General features: G+C 43.4%; 1 protein-coding gene across 2 annotated transcripts in view; it reads right to left on the bottom strand.

The window, feature by feature from the left end:
* Ptprg (protein tyrosine phosphatase receptor type G) overlaps positions 1-12887 on the bottom strand; it is a 680693-nt gene that overhangs the window by 47026 nt on the left and 620780 nt on the right. For both annotated transcript variants that reach the window (XM_052190336.1, XM_052190337.1), the window contains one exon: positions 1213-1304. In XM_052190336.1, the coding sequence (XP_052046296.1) occupies positions 1213-1304 (92 nt within the window). The remainder of the gene's footprint in view (positions 1-1212; positions 1305-12887) is intronic.

Here is a 12887-nt window from a genome sequence, read left to right as displayed (position 1 = left end):
TATTGACAAATAAAGGGACCATTAAGTCCCTAACCATGGCCACACCTAGTGATAATTCTGCCAACAAATTTGCTTTGTGATAGCCAGAAAATGGTTGCAATGTTGAGCTGCATACAATGGCTTTTGTGACTTTTTAAACATTTTTCTGACATTCATGTATCCACCTAATAGTTTAAAATTGCCTACTGTGTGGTTTTACAGTCCTGAGAATATGTCCATTTGCCCTTACATAGTTCCCATTCAAGTTAAAATGATCTCAAAATAGTCAAATAGGTCAGCTGCTAGGCACTCCATCAGACTATTGGAGCTGCAGGTACAGAGGGATAGCACTACTGAAAGTAGTTTCTGCATAAGATATCAGAATCTGTATTTACACACACAGAGATACAAACACACACACACAGACACACACAGACACACAGACACACACACAGACACACAGATACACACACACACAGACACACACATACACAGACACACAGACACATATACACACACACACACAGACACACAGACACATACACACACACAGACACACAGACACACACAGACACACACAGACAGACACACACACACACACACACACACACACACACGACAAAACTCAGCAGTACAACGTTCCTATCTGACAACAGGAAAAGGATGCTAACAAATGGCGGGTGAGATCTTTAAGTCGCATACCCTACCTATGACTGCCAGCCCCCTTCGAGCATCCAAGTGTCTGCAGCATTTGCTTGCACTGAGGACAGTCTGTCCTACCAATCCTCATGTACACTGTAACTCTTCTAGGCTTGTGCTGCATGCAGCAGAGCAGTCTTGCAACCATCCCTAGACTTTCACACAAATCTCATTACCAAAGTGTCCACTACTCTAAAGGATGAACCGGGAACAGACTCTTGCAGGAAAACTCACCTTGGAAAATATGTTCACAAATTGTGATTTAAAATTGTTAGCATTCTCTACTCCACTGTGGTGGCTGGTGATGCTGTCCTACACTAACCCAGAGGTAGCTGCTTCTTCAACAAGGATTTTACTTTGTAGATGGGCAAAGAGACAAACATTTTTATTACCTTAGCCTTAGACTATCTTAGTATATCATAGACCAGGCGAGTTTCACACAGTCACGACAGTAATATTTTGTCACGGGCATCACGTAAAACAGAGAACAAAAGAGAAAGTAAGCTACTGGGGGTACCGTGGGGACTCACTTACCCGGGATGGGAATGATAGGAATACTTTCGTTGGGGACCACCCGAGGTGAACTGCTGTCTTCCACATAGAAATGAGCAGTCTGAAAACATTTTCTGTGTGGAAAAGAACAAGATGCCAACAGTGAGCACAGAAGCACACTTTGTCTAAGTTTATCATTTCAAGATCCTTCTTTAACAGTTTTTCCCAGCTTGAAACATCACACAGCACTGATGGCAAACCCAAGGAAAAATAGTACAAATGCAAGCACAGCATTTAGCACACTGGAGCAGCCCCAAATGGCTGAATAGCCATCTCTTACTACAGCCAACCCCAACCCCAGAGCTCCAAACGACTCAAATAAGTGAGAATCTGGCACAGAATAAACTCCTGCACAGGACACGAGGATTCTACCCAGTCTCTCTGCAGCTGGCTCGTTACAGAGGAATCATTCGCACTTCTGACTAACGGCCCCCAAGTACCAAGTTCAAAACCACACCTTGAATCCCTTCCAACAGAGTCATCAAACAGCCCAACTGTACAATAGCACCACATTGTCTGTGCTTAGCCAAGGCCCCAAATCCTCAGACAGCCTTTAAAGGGGTCAGGGGGCTTCAATAGGGAAAGCATGCCCAAACCAGGGGCGCTTTCCAGACCGTGGCTGAGCCTGCAGGTGTTTTCTGCTTGCCTCCAGGTCAGCTTTGTTTTTACCTGTACTTCAAGCAGAGCAGGGAGCACACAGTGGTCATCCCAGGACAGGCAGTGCACAGAAAGGCTATGCACAACGCATGCAGCCTCTGCCTGAGAGGCTGGCCAGCCCTCAGCTTTCCAGATCCACGTCACTGCTAGCTGAGGCCCTTAATGAGCTGCCGGAAGCACAGACTGAATATTTAATGAGGCTGCTCAGTGTGAATGGCTATTGTGACCAGAGAAGGGTCCCCGTTCATCTGGCAGTGGAGGGGCTTTACAATAGCTGGCCCTACTGCTGGGTCTTTTAGCTGGGCAGACAGCATCTTCAAGAGCTCCCAGTCACCAGGCTGAGTCCCACTCCTCTTGTGTTTCACATCAAGCAACATTTACACACTGACTCTGCATTTTCTGGGGTCTGTATTCCAACTACTAAGGATAAGTCAACTTTACTTTAGGGTGTCTTTTCTCATCTAGTGGAGAAAAAAATCCTGGGGTGTTTTTAGAAAGCCAAAGAAGGTGGGGGAAAATTCATAACTCTAACAAGCCAAATCAGATCTCTGTGAGAAGATCCTCACTGTCACATTGCTTTCCCACAGCGGGATGCTGTGGACTTGCTATCATCAATGCCTTTACAGTGAGGACTTTTCCTTCAAACTCTCCTTTTTTCACATGGGGAAGGCACCAGTCTGCACTGCTCTTCCAAGGCGTAGGGGCTTCCTGAACATAAATGACTCTAAGCTCACATGCTCTAAAAGAGTGGCTTTGAAGATCAAGAAAAGGTGAACATTTTCTGCAAGCGCCTGACATATGTAATAGAAGTCAGGAGACAAGGGTTGATAGCTGGTCCTGAAGAGCCTTTCTGTGGCTTGGTGTAAGATGCACATGCTGTGGGTCTCTGGCCCGAACGGCCTGATGCCAAATCCTCACCAAAAACACGACTTCCATTTTGGAAATGCCAACTTCTTTCTGTTTTTAAATTAGTTGTGAATTTCTTTTTGCCTTTGTGTTTTTATTTGTTTGATTGTCTGTTTCTTCTTCCCTCTCATATTCCTGTGTGCACAGATTTCTAGGATGCAAAGCTGAGGTTGAAACATGGGTCCCAGACACTATGACTGAATGTGAATCCTTGCTCGGTCAGGACCACAGCTGTTGGCATTCTATTTTTTTGTTTACTCAGCAACCTGGACAAGTTCTCGAAGTCACTCAGATAAATGCCATCTAGCCTGCCAGCCTGGCTTAAAGACACAGAAGAACACGTGAACAGTAACAACAAAAATAACAACCGCCTAGTAACCTCCAGGCTGGGAAGAGCAGCAGATATGTAATCCCAGCACTCCAAAACTGGGATCTTAAGTTCAAAACCAGCTTAGGCTAGCAGTGTGAGACCAGTCTATAAAAAAAAAAAAGGTTTCTGTTTTAAGACTGCAAATTCCTATGCCTATTGCTTTTAGAACAGAAAGCGGTTAGCACATGGAGTTCCATTACTGGCTAAGTTACACAACTAAGCCAGACAACTCAGGACGGAAGAAACCACGGTGCAGATTATTATTTTCTAGAAAAGAGGCACACAGTCCAGCCAGTCTCGCTGTTACATGTAGAACAGCTGCACATTATCTTTAGAAAAACGCAGTGTGTACTGAAGCAAATCTCACTCCAGTGCCCCATGTGCTGCTGCTTTTAATGGATTTTCCCTGGAGTAAAGTAACTCTGTGATTGCCAGAGCAAAGCTGGCAAGCAGGGTGGGGGTCAGGAACCTGGGAGATAAAGTTATGCACATCTGTGCCTTGCTGCGTGGCACATGCTATTATCCCCCATGGTGACGTGGGTCAACGAAGCAGCACAGAACCCGGGGAAGCCTTCTCCCTTCGAGTGGAAGTTTTATTGGCATATGGCAAGTGTTAACTCAGGACCCAGCCACAGCAGCACACATGCAAATTATATGTTCTCTGCAACTGGCCATAATCCTCAAAACCAATTCCTAGAGGCTAGCTACGCACTGGAACAGATGATCCCTTCAGAGACGAGGGAATACAAGTGAACACCTGAAACCCTCCTCCTTCCTGCAATCATCACTGCTGTTTGGGTGGCAGGCATCCCTCCATATCTTTGCTCATTTTGCTTATCTGGTATTCTCTGATCATTGTTAATGATGTTGGGAGCAGGAAAGACAAGAGAGACAAGGTCTCTCTGCCTTCTTTCTCCTTAAGTTCTCATAGGAAAGGGAACCACAAATATGGCCATAGTGTTGAGGAACTACAGTTTCACAGGGTTGTGATTAACTGATGAAGATTGAAGAAGGGGCAGTGCAGCATTTGAACTGAGACCTGAACACGAAGAAGGACAGGGACAGTGGTAGTGGGAAGAACATTCTAGACAGAGGCAGCAGCTGTGAAAGCATCTTAGAACAGAGCAGACCTGGCAAGTACTAGAACTTAATAGAGTCTGTAAGGCTGGATATGATGGCAAGAGCCCCAGCATAGAGGACCCAGGAGGCCTTTGTTGGCTTTTGTGGATGTCTAAGAGGCAGGCAAAGCCTAAGGACTCTAGCCCATGCTGTGACACACTGTTAACTCTCTCTGAACAGGCTCACTTGGGCTGTTGTATGAGAGATGGTCCACAGAGCATCAAGAAGGTAACAAGGACATCAACTAAGGGCTACTGTTGTAATCACTCCAAAAGTCAGGTAGGTAAGTAGATGGTGAGTTGTATGTATGTGTGTGTGTGTGTAAAACATGTGGTGGTAGTGGGACCTGACCTTAGAGCTTCACACATGGTAAATGCTCTACCAATGGGCTACCTTTCCATCTGTTTTATATATTAATAACAAACTACAGCCTTAGAATAGACATATATCCCTTCTAAGAAATATAAATGGCATCACCATTACTAGTGTTTGCCTAACCTTGGCTACATTGTTAGAACCACTGCTTTAAGGAGCATCTATCTGAGGCCAGGCTGCCAGCTCATTCCCCACATGCGATGATCTTTTCTTGAGTGCAAATCCTACACTTCGGTTTTCACTTTCCAATAAGGTAGAAGGATATTGTATGGCACTGTATTTTAATCTGTTCATTTCTGAAAAGCCCCATGAAAAAGGTTTTTTTTTCTTAATGTTTTGCAAGATATGAAAAATAAAAAGCAAAGGCAGGGGTTTTGAAGAAATGGAAAAATACCCACGTCAGTTCCTCTAAACTTCTCCCTTGGCTTTGCTCCTAGACATTGGGCTGCCTCTGAGTTTGAGCCCAGGGGATCGGGGATAGACGTTCTCAGAGTGTTCTCAAGGACGGCGCTGAGTGTGCAATTTCAGTTTTCTTTGTAGTTTCAATTCTCTTTCAACCAACACAGCCTAATCATGCCTCCTTGAATGAACAGATTTCTAGGATAGTGGAAAGCTTTTTCTAAAATTGCTTTACCATGAATATATTTACACGAGTATTATCATAAAAATGGAAAACAAAGTAGATCATGTTTAGAATAATGAAGAAGTGTATTTACAAGTTTGGTTACAAATTATAACCTAGTTCATCACCACCATACATTTTATGCTTTTTTTCACTTCCTTTGCCCCAGGGTGTTCAACCTTCTCTTGAGGAGCCAGGGCCAGGTTACAGTATGTTCACTGAGTTGACATCATCGGTGTGCTGATAATCCAAGTGATCTTCTGCCTTCCCTAATCTACACTAGCAGCATATATTTTTCTGACATCCTTCCAAAGAGTTTCCAAATTTAGAGATTCTCTGAAGTTTCGAGGTTCCTCTCTGTACCTGCCTGCTCTGCCACTCTCACAGCAACATGTTAGTCAACAGTGGCTACTGCAGATGTCTGACCTCTTTGGTTGTAGTAAGACATGCAGGACAAAGCCAGTGACAAGCCCCTGAGAAGGTGGGTGGGTCACAGCCTTATGTATTCTGAAGATCCTCCTTGAGGCACTGGCTTGCAGTGTTCCTAGTTAAGAACTTCTTGTGACAAAGGGACAGTAGTTACAGAGACTCTCTGATGCTGTCACTAAGAAGCCACTGAAAATGAAACGACCTTAAATGGAAGGTGGGCAGTACCATGTATTTGCCCATAGAAGTTATACGCGAGTTTGCAGGATCCCATACAGTATGAGAAATAGTCACTATGGCATCAAGGGTGTTAAGTGCACACAGGACTTTTGTACAGCACATTCTTGAATAAGAATGTCAAAGTCCTCAGTTCCACTTCTGTTAGAACCCAGGTCTCGGGAACAGGGCGTCAGCTTGGTGTGATGGTGTATAAGGCCAGCCTAATCTACATAGGGATAGCCAGGGCTACCTAGTGAGCCGCTGTCTCAAAAAGCAAAAACAGACAAAGTGAACAGGATGAAAACTGCTCTTCTGTATACAATGATTACAGAAAAGGCATTTCACGCTTTCTCCCTCCTATGGCTAGGAGGTTATTTAAAAATAACCCTTGAGACTTACTCTACTTGTCTGATAGAAAAATTCATTGTAGTTTCTGTGAAGGAGCTGAAGTTGTGGTATGTATTTAAGTTTACTGTGCAGTATTCTGGTATATTCATTTCCAAGTGTCTGAGTACTTCCTATGACACAACTCCATTAGTGAAGAAGTACTATGAAGCACTAGACTCAACACTTCCAGATGGGAGCAGGAAGGAGACAGCATGACATGTTTTCTCAGTTCAACTCAGTGGTTATAAGAGATGGAATGCGAGATATGTGTGTGTTGTTTCTTCAGTTGGTCATGATTCTGTGTGTCTCTCCCACAGTAAGCATTCTGCTACAATGAGCCAATCTCCAACTGAACATGTCTCCAAATGCATCGGATGCTGGACCAAGGTTGGCCAATGTATTAATCTATGATTATTTCCAAGAAGCTCTATATAGCCAGATGGGAACAGTTTTCCTATATTCTTCTGCATTACTGTCCTCTTTGAGAAAGCTAACATGACCATATACATTTTAGAATGATTTCTAAGGATGGCTTCATGAAAGCCAAAGGGTACCATGGGGGTATTTTCTCCACCAGTTCTAGTCTGTATGGATTCTGCTTAGCAGTTCCCTAGATCTCAAGCCCAACTCTCACCACTGTGGTCCAGACTATGGGATGTCTGGTTCTTGTTTCTGTTCTTTTATACAAGTGCGCAAGTGTTCCAGAGAACATTTGAGGCTTATGGGTCATCAAGTACTGTTCTTTAGCTAACATTTCTAAAAATAACTTTCCATTCTTTCAAGTAAGGGACCTATTTTGAGGATAGAGATTTCGTCAAGACTCAAGCACTCTACTGTTGTGACAGCAGAAGCTATCTGTCATCGGGAGGCAGCAGACATTGACCTGCATCAGCTGTCAGCTCTCAGTCTGAGGGCTCCCACTGACGCACACACGGTGCCAGCACATGGCAGGTTCTGCTGTTTTTAATTGGCCCTCATGACTAATGACACGCACACAAACAGCTGCTCCAATGGCATAATCCAGTCAGAGAGCCTGGCTCTGCCAACAATGCAGAGTGAACTATAAAGATGAGCAGGAGAACTCTAGATTTTTAACGCCCTTCTGTACTTCCTTCCAGGAATCTGACATAGTCTTCAGGCAGACTCCCCAGGAAGCCTGCGCTTCTGCACAGCCCCTCAAATTCTGCTGTTTCTTTCCAGGCACCTGGTTAGACAACCTTTGGTGTGGGCTTACGATTTTCTTACTTCTGTCTCTTTCTTCGTGCCTGACAAGAATTTGTGAAGAAGCAGGCAACCAACACTTTTCTGAAACAAAGGGCTGACACCGAAGTCTAGGAATGCCTAAAGAGACACTTGGCACTGCCGTCTATAAAAAGGGCTCTCCAACGTCAGGCAGGGGCTTCTGGGATTTACTGACATTTGTCTCAGCGTGTCCATCCTTCTGGCAAGCCTGCTTCCCTTCTCAGTCTTAGGCTTATTATTACAACAGTTTGTCCTGTGCTGTGGATGCTGGGCTGTGGGCTGGAGTGGAATCCTAACAAGGTGTTCAGACTTATATAAAAACTCAAAATCACAAACTAAACAAATGTTGATATACAGAGACTAGAAATCAAGTCACCATCTTAAAATTGAGCACAATGGTTTTATAATCACACCAGAGTGTGAAGGACTTTCTTAGCTTCATGGAGGCAAAATTCTAACTGCAGACTATAGCAGGCAGTTGGATCAGCTACTACTGAATATTAATTAAGCAATCTTAAACGATTCACAGGCTGCCCTCATTTGAATTTACAGTGCCATACCCACTAATAATCTCATTTATTTTCATGTTGTCAAGAACAGACATCCCATTAATATTTACTTTTGTAAATGGGTATGTTGTAGTGAACTTTGAGTAAGAGCCATTTATTAATAGAAAGCTGCAAACACTAACGGGCCATCAAAGAAAGAGATTGAGAGTTGTGCTAAAAAGACTCCGATTGATTTATTAGGGCAAAATGTTTCCAGAAACAGAAGGGACAAACAATAGAAAAGAAAGGCTGTGGATATCTCTGGGCTTTCCCTCAGGAGTGTCTGCCTGAAGCTACTCCCGGTCCCGCTTGGAAGGTGGCCCGATTCAATTCTAAGTTGAGATTTTTCATACACAACAACTCACTTGCGCTAAGTTGTCCTTACTGCCTGTTAAGTGATCCAGTTTATGTAGCTAAGTTTATACAGTGCAGTCTCCGGAAGGGCTCTTCCAGCATGAAAGATTCAGACATCAAAATATGCTTCTGGTTGGCATATTTTCCAAGTCATGGAAGGGGACACAAAAATCTGACAAATCAGAGTGTACATTGGGGGATAATAAAGTGGCATGTTTTGCTCGCATCGGGACTGCTGGGACTCCTGGGCACATGGTTGTCATACTCTGGACAAGCAGAGGACAGAGTATGAGAGGGAGGGAAAGAAGGGGAGAGAAAAGAGAGCAAAATCACCCGAAGGATGGACAGATGGACAGACAAGAGATAGCATGCAGATATCATGTTAAGAGAAAGGGCTCCCAAATGTTTGGGATTTCATGTAGGTAGCAACAATGCCCTAATTCACTCCTGCTGTAGCCAAACTGACAGAGAAAAAGGTGTGATTTCCACAGTGAGCATGTTACTGGATAAGTCAGGTGGCCTGCAGTGACTTTCCTTAAATGGGAGAGGATAAGCACGGATAAGCAAAGTGCTCACATAGAAGTGGCCCCGAGATAATCTTTCTTGATCGACCTTGTTTTTGCCAAGAAATTCTAACAGATCCCTAGGGATGACTGCGTGGGCCTTTCCAGGGAGGTGGACAGCAGAGGCCACTTCCTATGAAGTTCCAAGGAGAGGAACCCCTCACAGCTCATCCTAGGACTCAGTGGAAACCTGGGAAAGGCCTGGCTGGCCCCAGGGTCTTTGAGACAGTTGTCCCACCTTTGCACCTTAGCCTGGAAATGTTTGAGCACCTAGAATATAGTGATGGGTGCTCACCACTGATCCAAACCCCACTAGCTTGAGGCAGTTAACAGAAGCATGCAAGTCCAGGTCAGTTCAAGGAGGGGAGGAAATAGATATCTCAGCACAGCGCTACAATCTAAAATGGTCTACTAACTACTTACTTCCTAAACATAATGACTATTTTGTTGTAATATTTTTATGTTTTTGTTTTATTTTCTTTGAACAGGGTCTCTCTACATAGCCCTGGCTGTCCTGGATCTCACTCTGTAGACTAGGCTGGCCTTGAAATCACAGAGATCTGCCTACCTCTGCCTCCCTAGTGCTAGGATTGAAAGTGTGCAGCACTAAGTCTGGCTTGTAATACTCTTAATAGCCTTAATATTTCAGGATCTTGGAAGGTTCTCTGTGCTTTTTTACTGAATGCCATTGTAGCAGTACTTGGGAAACTTGGGATGGGGCTCCCAAAAGATACCCCACTATAATCATGTGACATTTACAATGATCAAGAATTCACTATTAAAAGAACAATTAAGGTACCTACACAAGAACTTTGGAACAAGTCTCTCAGAATGGACAGATTGTCTGAAGCAGTGGCTCTCAACTTATGGGTCGTGATCCCTTTGGGAGATGAATGACCCTTTCATGGGGTCATAACAGATATCCTGCATATCAGATATTTACATTAAGATTCATAACAGCAGCAAAGTTACAGGTATGAAGTAATAGTGAGACTAATTTTTATGATTGAGGTCACCATAACACAAAGAACTGTATTAAAAGGTCACAGCATTAGAAAGGTTGAGAACCACTATATTAAAGAAAAAAAGTTTTTAATAAGATGGTAACACACTGGGAATACACTGACTCAATTCCTACATCTCTGCTGAATTAACAGTAAGGCCATGGTGCCCGGCACTAGAGCGGAAGCAGATACACACATACATACAGCCAAGAGGAAGACCTCAGAATCAGAGGCGGAGAAGGACACTGTGGAACCATCTATCAAAGCACCATCCATGAATCCTGGGCTGCCGCCAGTTTCCTGAATTTATCCTGCAGCTGTATTTATCCATGTGCAAAATGAGACATTAACAAAGCTACCCAGCATGGTACTGTGTTGTCACAAAATTGACAACCTTAGAGGCCTCTTAAACAAACCATGGCATATCTATTTAACACTCCCCCAATAGGGGAACTGAACTATAGATGCCTAGAGAAAAACTGTGTTATCTCAAAGCCAAGCATACGGGTAAAACATGTTCTTTACTATGTGAAAGGAGACAGAGGTATCCCTATTTGTTTAGATATATAAGTTGTTCAATAATGTATAAATTTGGAAAAATGAGCACATATTTGTGAATAGGTGGGGAATAGGGTGGGTAGATGGAACTGTCAGGTTATATATTATTTTAAACTTTATTATCATGAATGATGTCAAATCTTACTTATTCACAATTTAAGTGGACTTTCTTTTTTGAAAACTTTGAATAGTGAGTCTGGTTTTTATAGTTTTGTTCTTAGTTCATATCTTCCACGAATTGGGGCCCTCAGAGGCAAGGTCTTTCCTTGTGTCCACAAAGGAACAGCTAAGGAAGGGGTCATAAAAAGCAGGGGTAGAAGGCAGAGGTCACATCAGGTGCCTACCCTGCTACCACCGCTGTGTGGGACGCTGCTCTTTCAGTATCTGTGGAGGCGAGGAAAGAGAGAGACAAAGGCAGACATGGAGGCTGCTTGTCCTGATGCATTCCAGCCTCCAATAGAAGCCTAGAAGAGCCTGGGCACCGGAAAACCACACAGGACGGAGTTGGGTCAGCAGCTCAGGTGGGTGTGTGCAAAGAGAACAGCGTGAACAGGTGTGAACTGCAGACCTTAGGCGAACCGAACACACGGGGGAGCGGGCAACTGTAGGCTTGGGAGGAATCACGTAGGCAGGGCAGCTCCGTAGGAAGAGCAGGAAGCCCTGAGCCCCACGTGGGTGGAGACTCCTTCTTGTATACTGCATAGCACAGAGTGGGAGAGAAAGGACCTGCTGGAGATCTAGCTGCCTAGAGTGGAGGCCCCACACTCCAGCAGGACTGCTGACCATGCCATTTACTTCCTCAGGGTCTCCATGCTTCCTCCTTCTCAGGTGCTAACCAAGAATTCCATATATGCTATCTAATTTAATCTTTACAGCCATTCTAGAAAGAAGAATTCTCAATAGACCCATTTCCTAGATGAGAAAATTAAGTCTCAAAGGGATCCCATGCTAAAGAGCCAGGAAGTGGTAGAGCTAACGTGACAATCCACATGTCTGAGTCCAAGATTTGTAGCCATACTATAAAAATGCATTTGATGCTGCATAACTCACAGTTAGATAGAGTCCATAAACACCTGCAGTTCCTTAAGATGATCTGGAGCTTGGACCTACCTGGACCTGATACATTCCCTCAGTCTTAAGCATAGAAGTTATCAGATTCCTTGTAACCAACTGCAGACAGGAGATGTCTCCTTGGTGAAGCACAATGGGCCTGTAGCAAGTCCACTTCCCCAACCACACAAGAGCAGGCAGAGAATTATGTCTGAGCGCTCAACAATGGCTGGGCATTACCTTTGTGTTGTATGTGAATCATGCTGCTTCTTTAAAGTGCTACAGTAAGACATGCCATCCTGGGCTGGGTATTACATCGGTTTGCCTGATGCCCATGGGAGAAATGCCACTGTGGACTGGGCATAAGAACTGCTCACATAATGGTCACAGACCCCTCTCTTTTAAGAGAAGATCTTTAGGTTTAAAACAATACAGAGAGGTTTCTTGTCCCATATTTGAAAAGCTGTTTTGAAAGTATAGAAATTGAAATTGAGAACTTCAACAAGCTTTTTAAAAAGAGGTCCTAGAAAGGAATAATGACATCACCAGAGTCAGTGGGCCATGCGCAGGGCCAGAACTGTACAGCGTGAGGATGGGCCAGCCATGGCCTTTCTCATTAACCTGTCAAGATTCTTTCTCAGGAATCTGAACTCTGTTTCCTGGGAATGTAAGTGAAATTTCATCTCAAAAATCAGATCTACAGCCAACAGAGACAAGCCATTCCATGTAAAAGGTTAGATACAAAATGTGTAAATTGCTTTACTGAATGAAAGTAAAAAGGAACTACTTACAACATAAGTTGATTAGATACCCTACTTAATTGTTTAGTATTAAAAGATTATTAATTTTAAACAGTTTATGTGAGATAAGTCTTATATAAATATTCTCAAGAGGTTCAATTGCAGTAATTAGTACTATATGCACAACTTGTAATTGTTTCATATAAAACTCTTCAGATTAGACCTTTTCAGAATATTAAGAATTCATGCACATTGACTTTTGGAAAAGCACATGCTATAGCCACATTTGTTAATTTTCTGTCTTGTTCCTGGTTTTAACCCTTTATGTATAAATTAAGATATTTTCATTTATTAGGATTATGCTTATTTCAAAAACAAAGCTCTAGCAAGCATGCAACATCTTAATTGATTTTTTTAACAAGGAAATGGATGCAGCATACACCAGACACGCAAATACAGCGTGCCCACAGTGTTACCAATAAAGACAGAAAATACAGCCCAGCCCACAGACAAAAGC

This window comes from Apodemus sylvaticus, chromosome 8, assembly GCF_947179515.1.
Source record: "Apodemus sylvaticus chromosome 8, mApoSyl1.1, whole genome shotgun sequence".
Taxonomy (NCBI): Eukaryota; Metazoa; Chordata; class Mammalia; order Rodentia; family Muridae; genus Apodemus; species Apodemus sylvaticus.
Note: the sequence above shows the minus strand (reverse complement) of the source record. Positions and strands in the feature narration are given on the sequence as shown.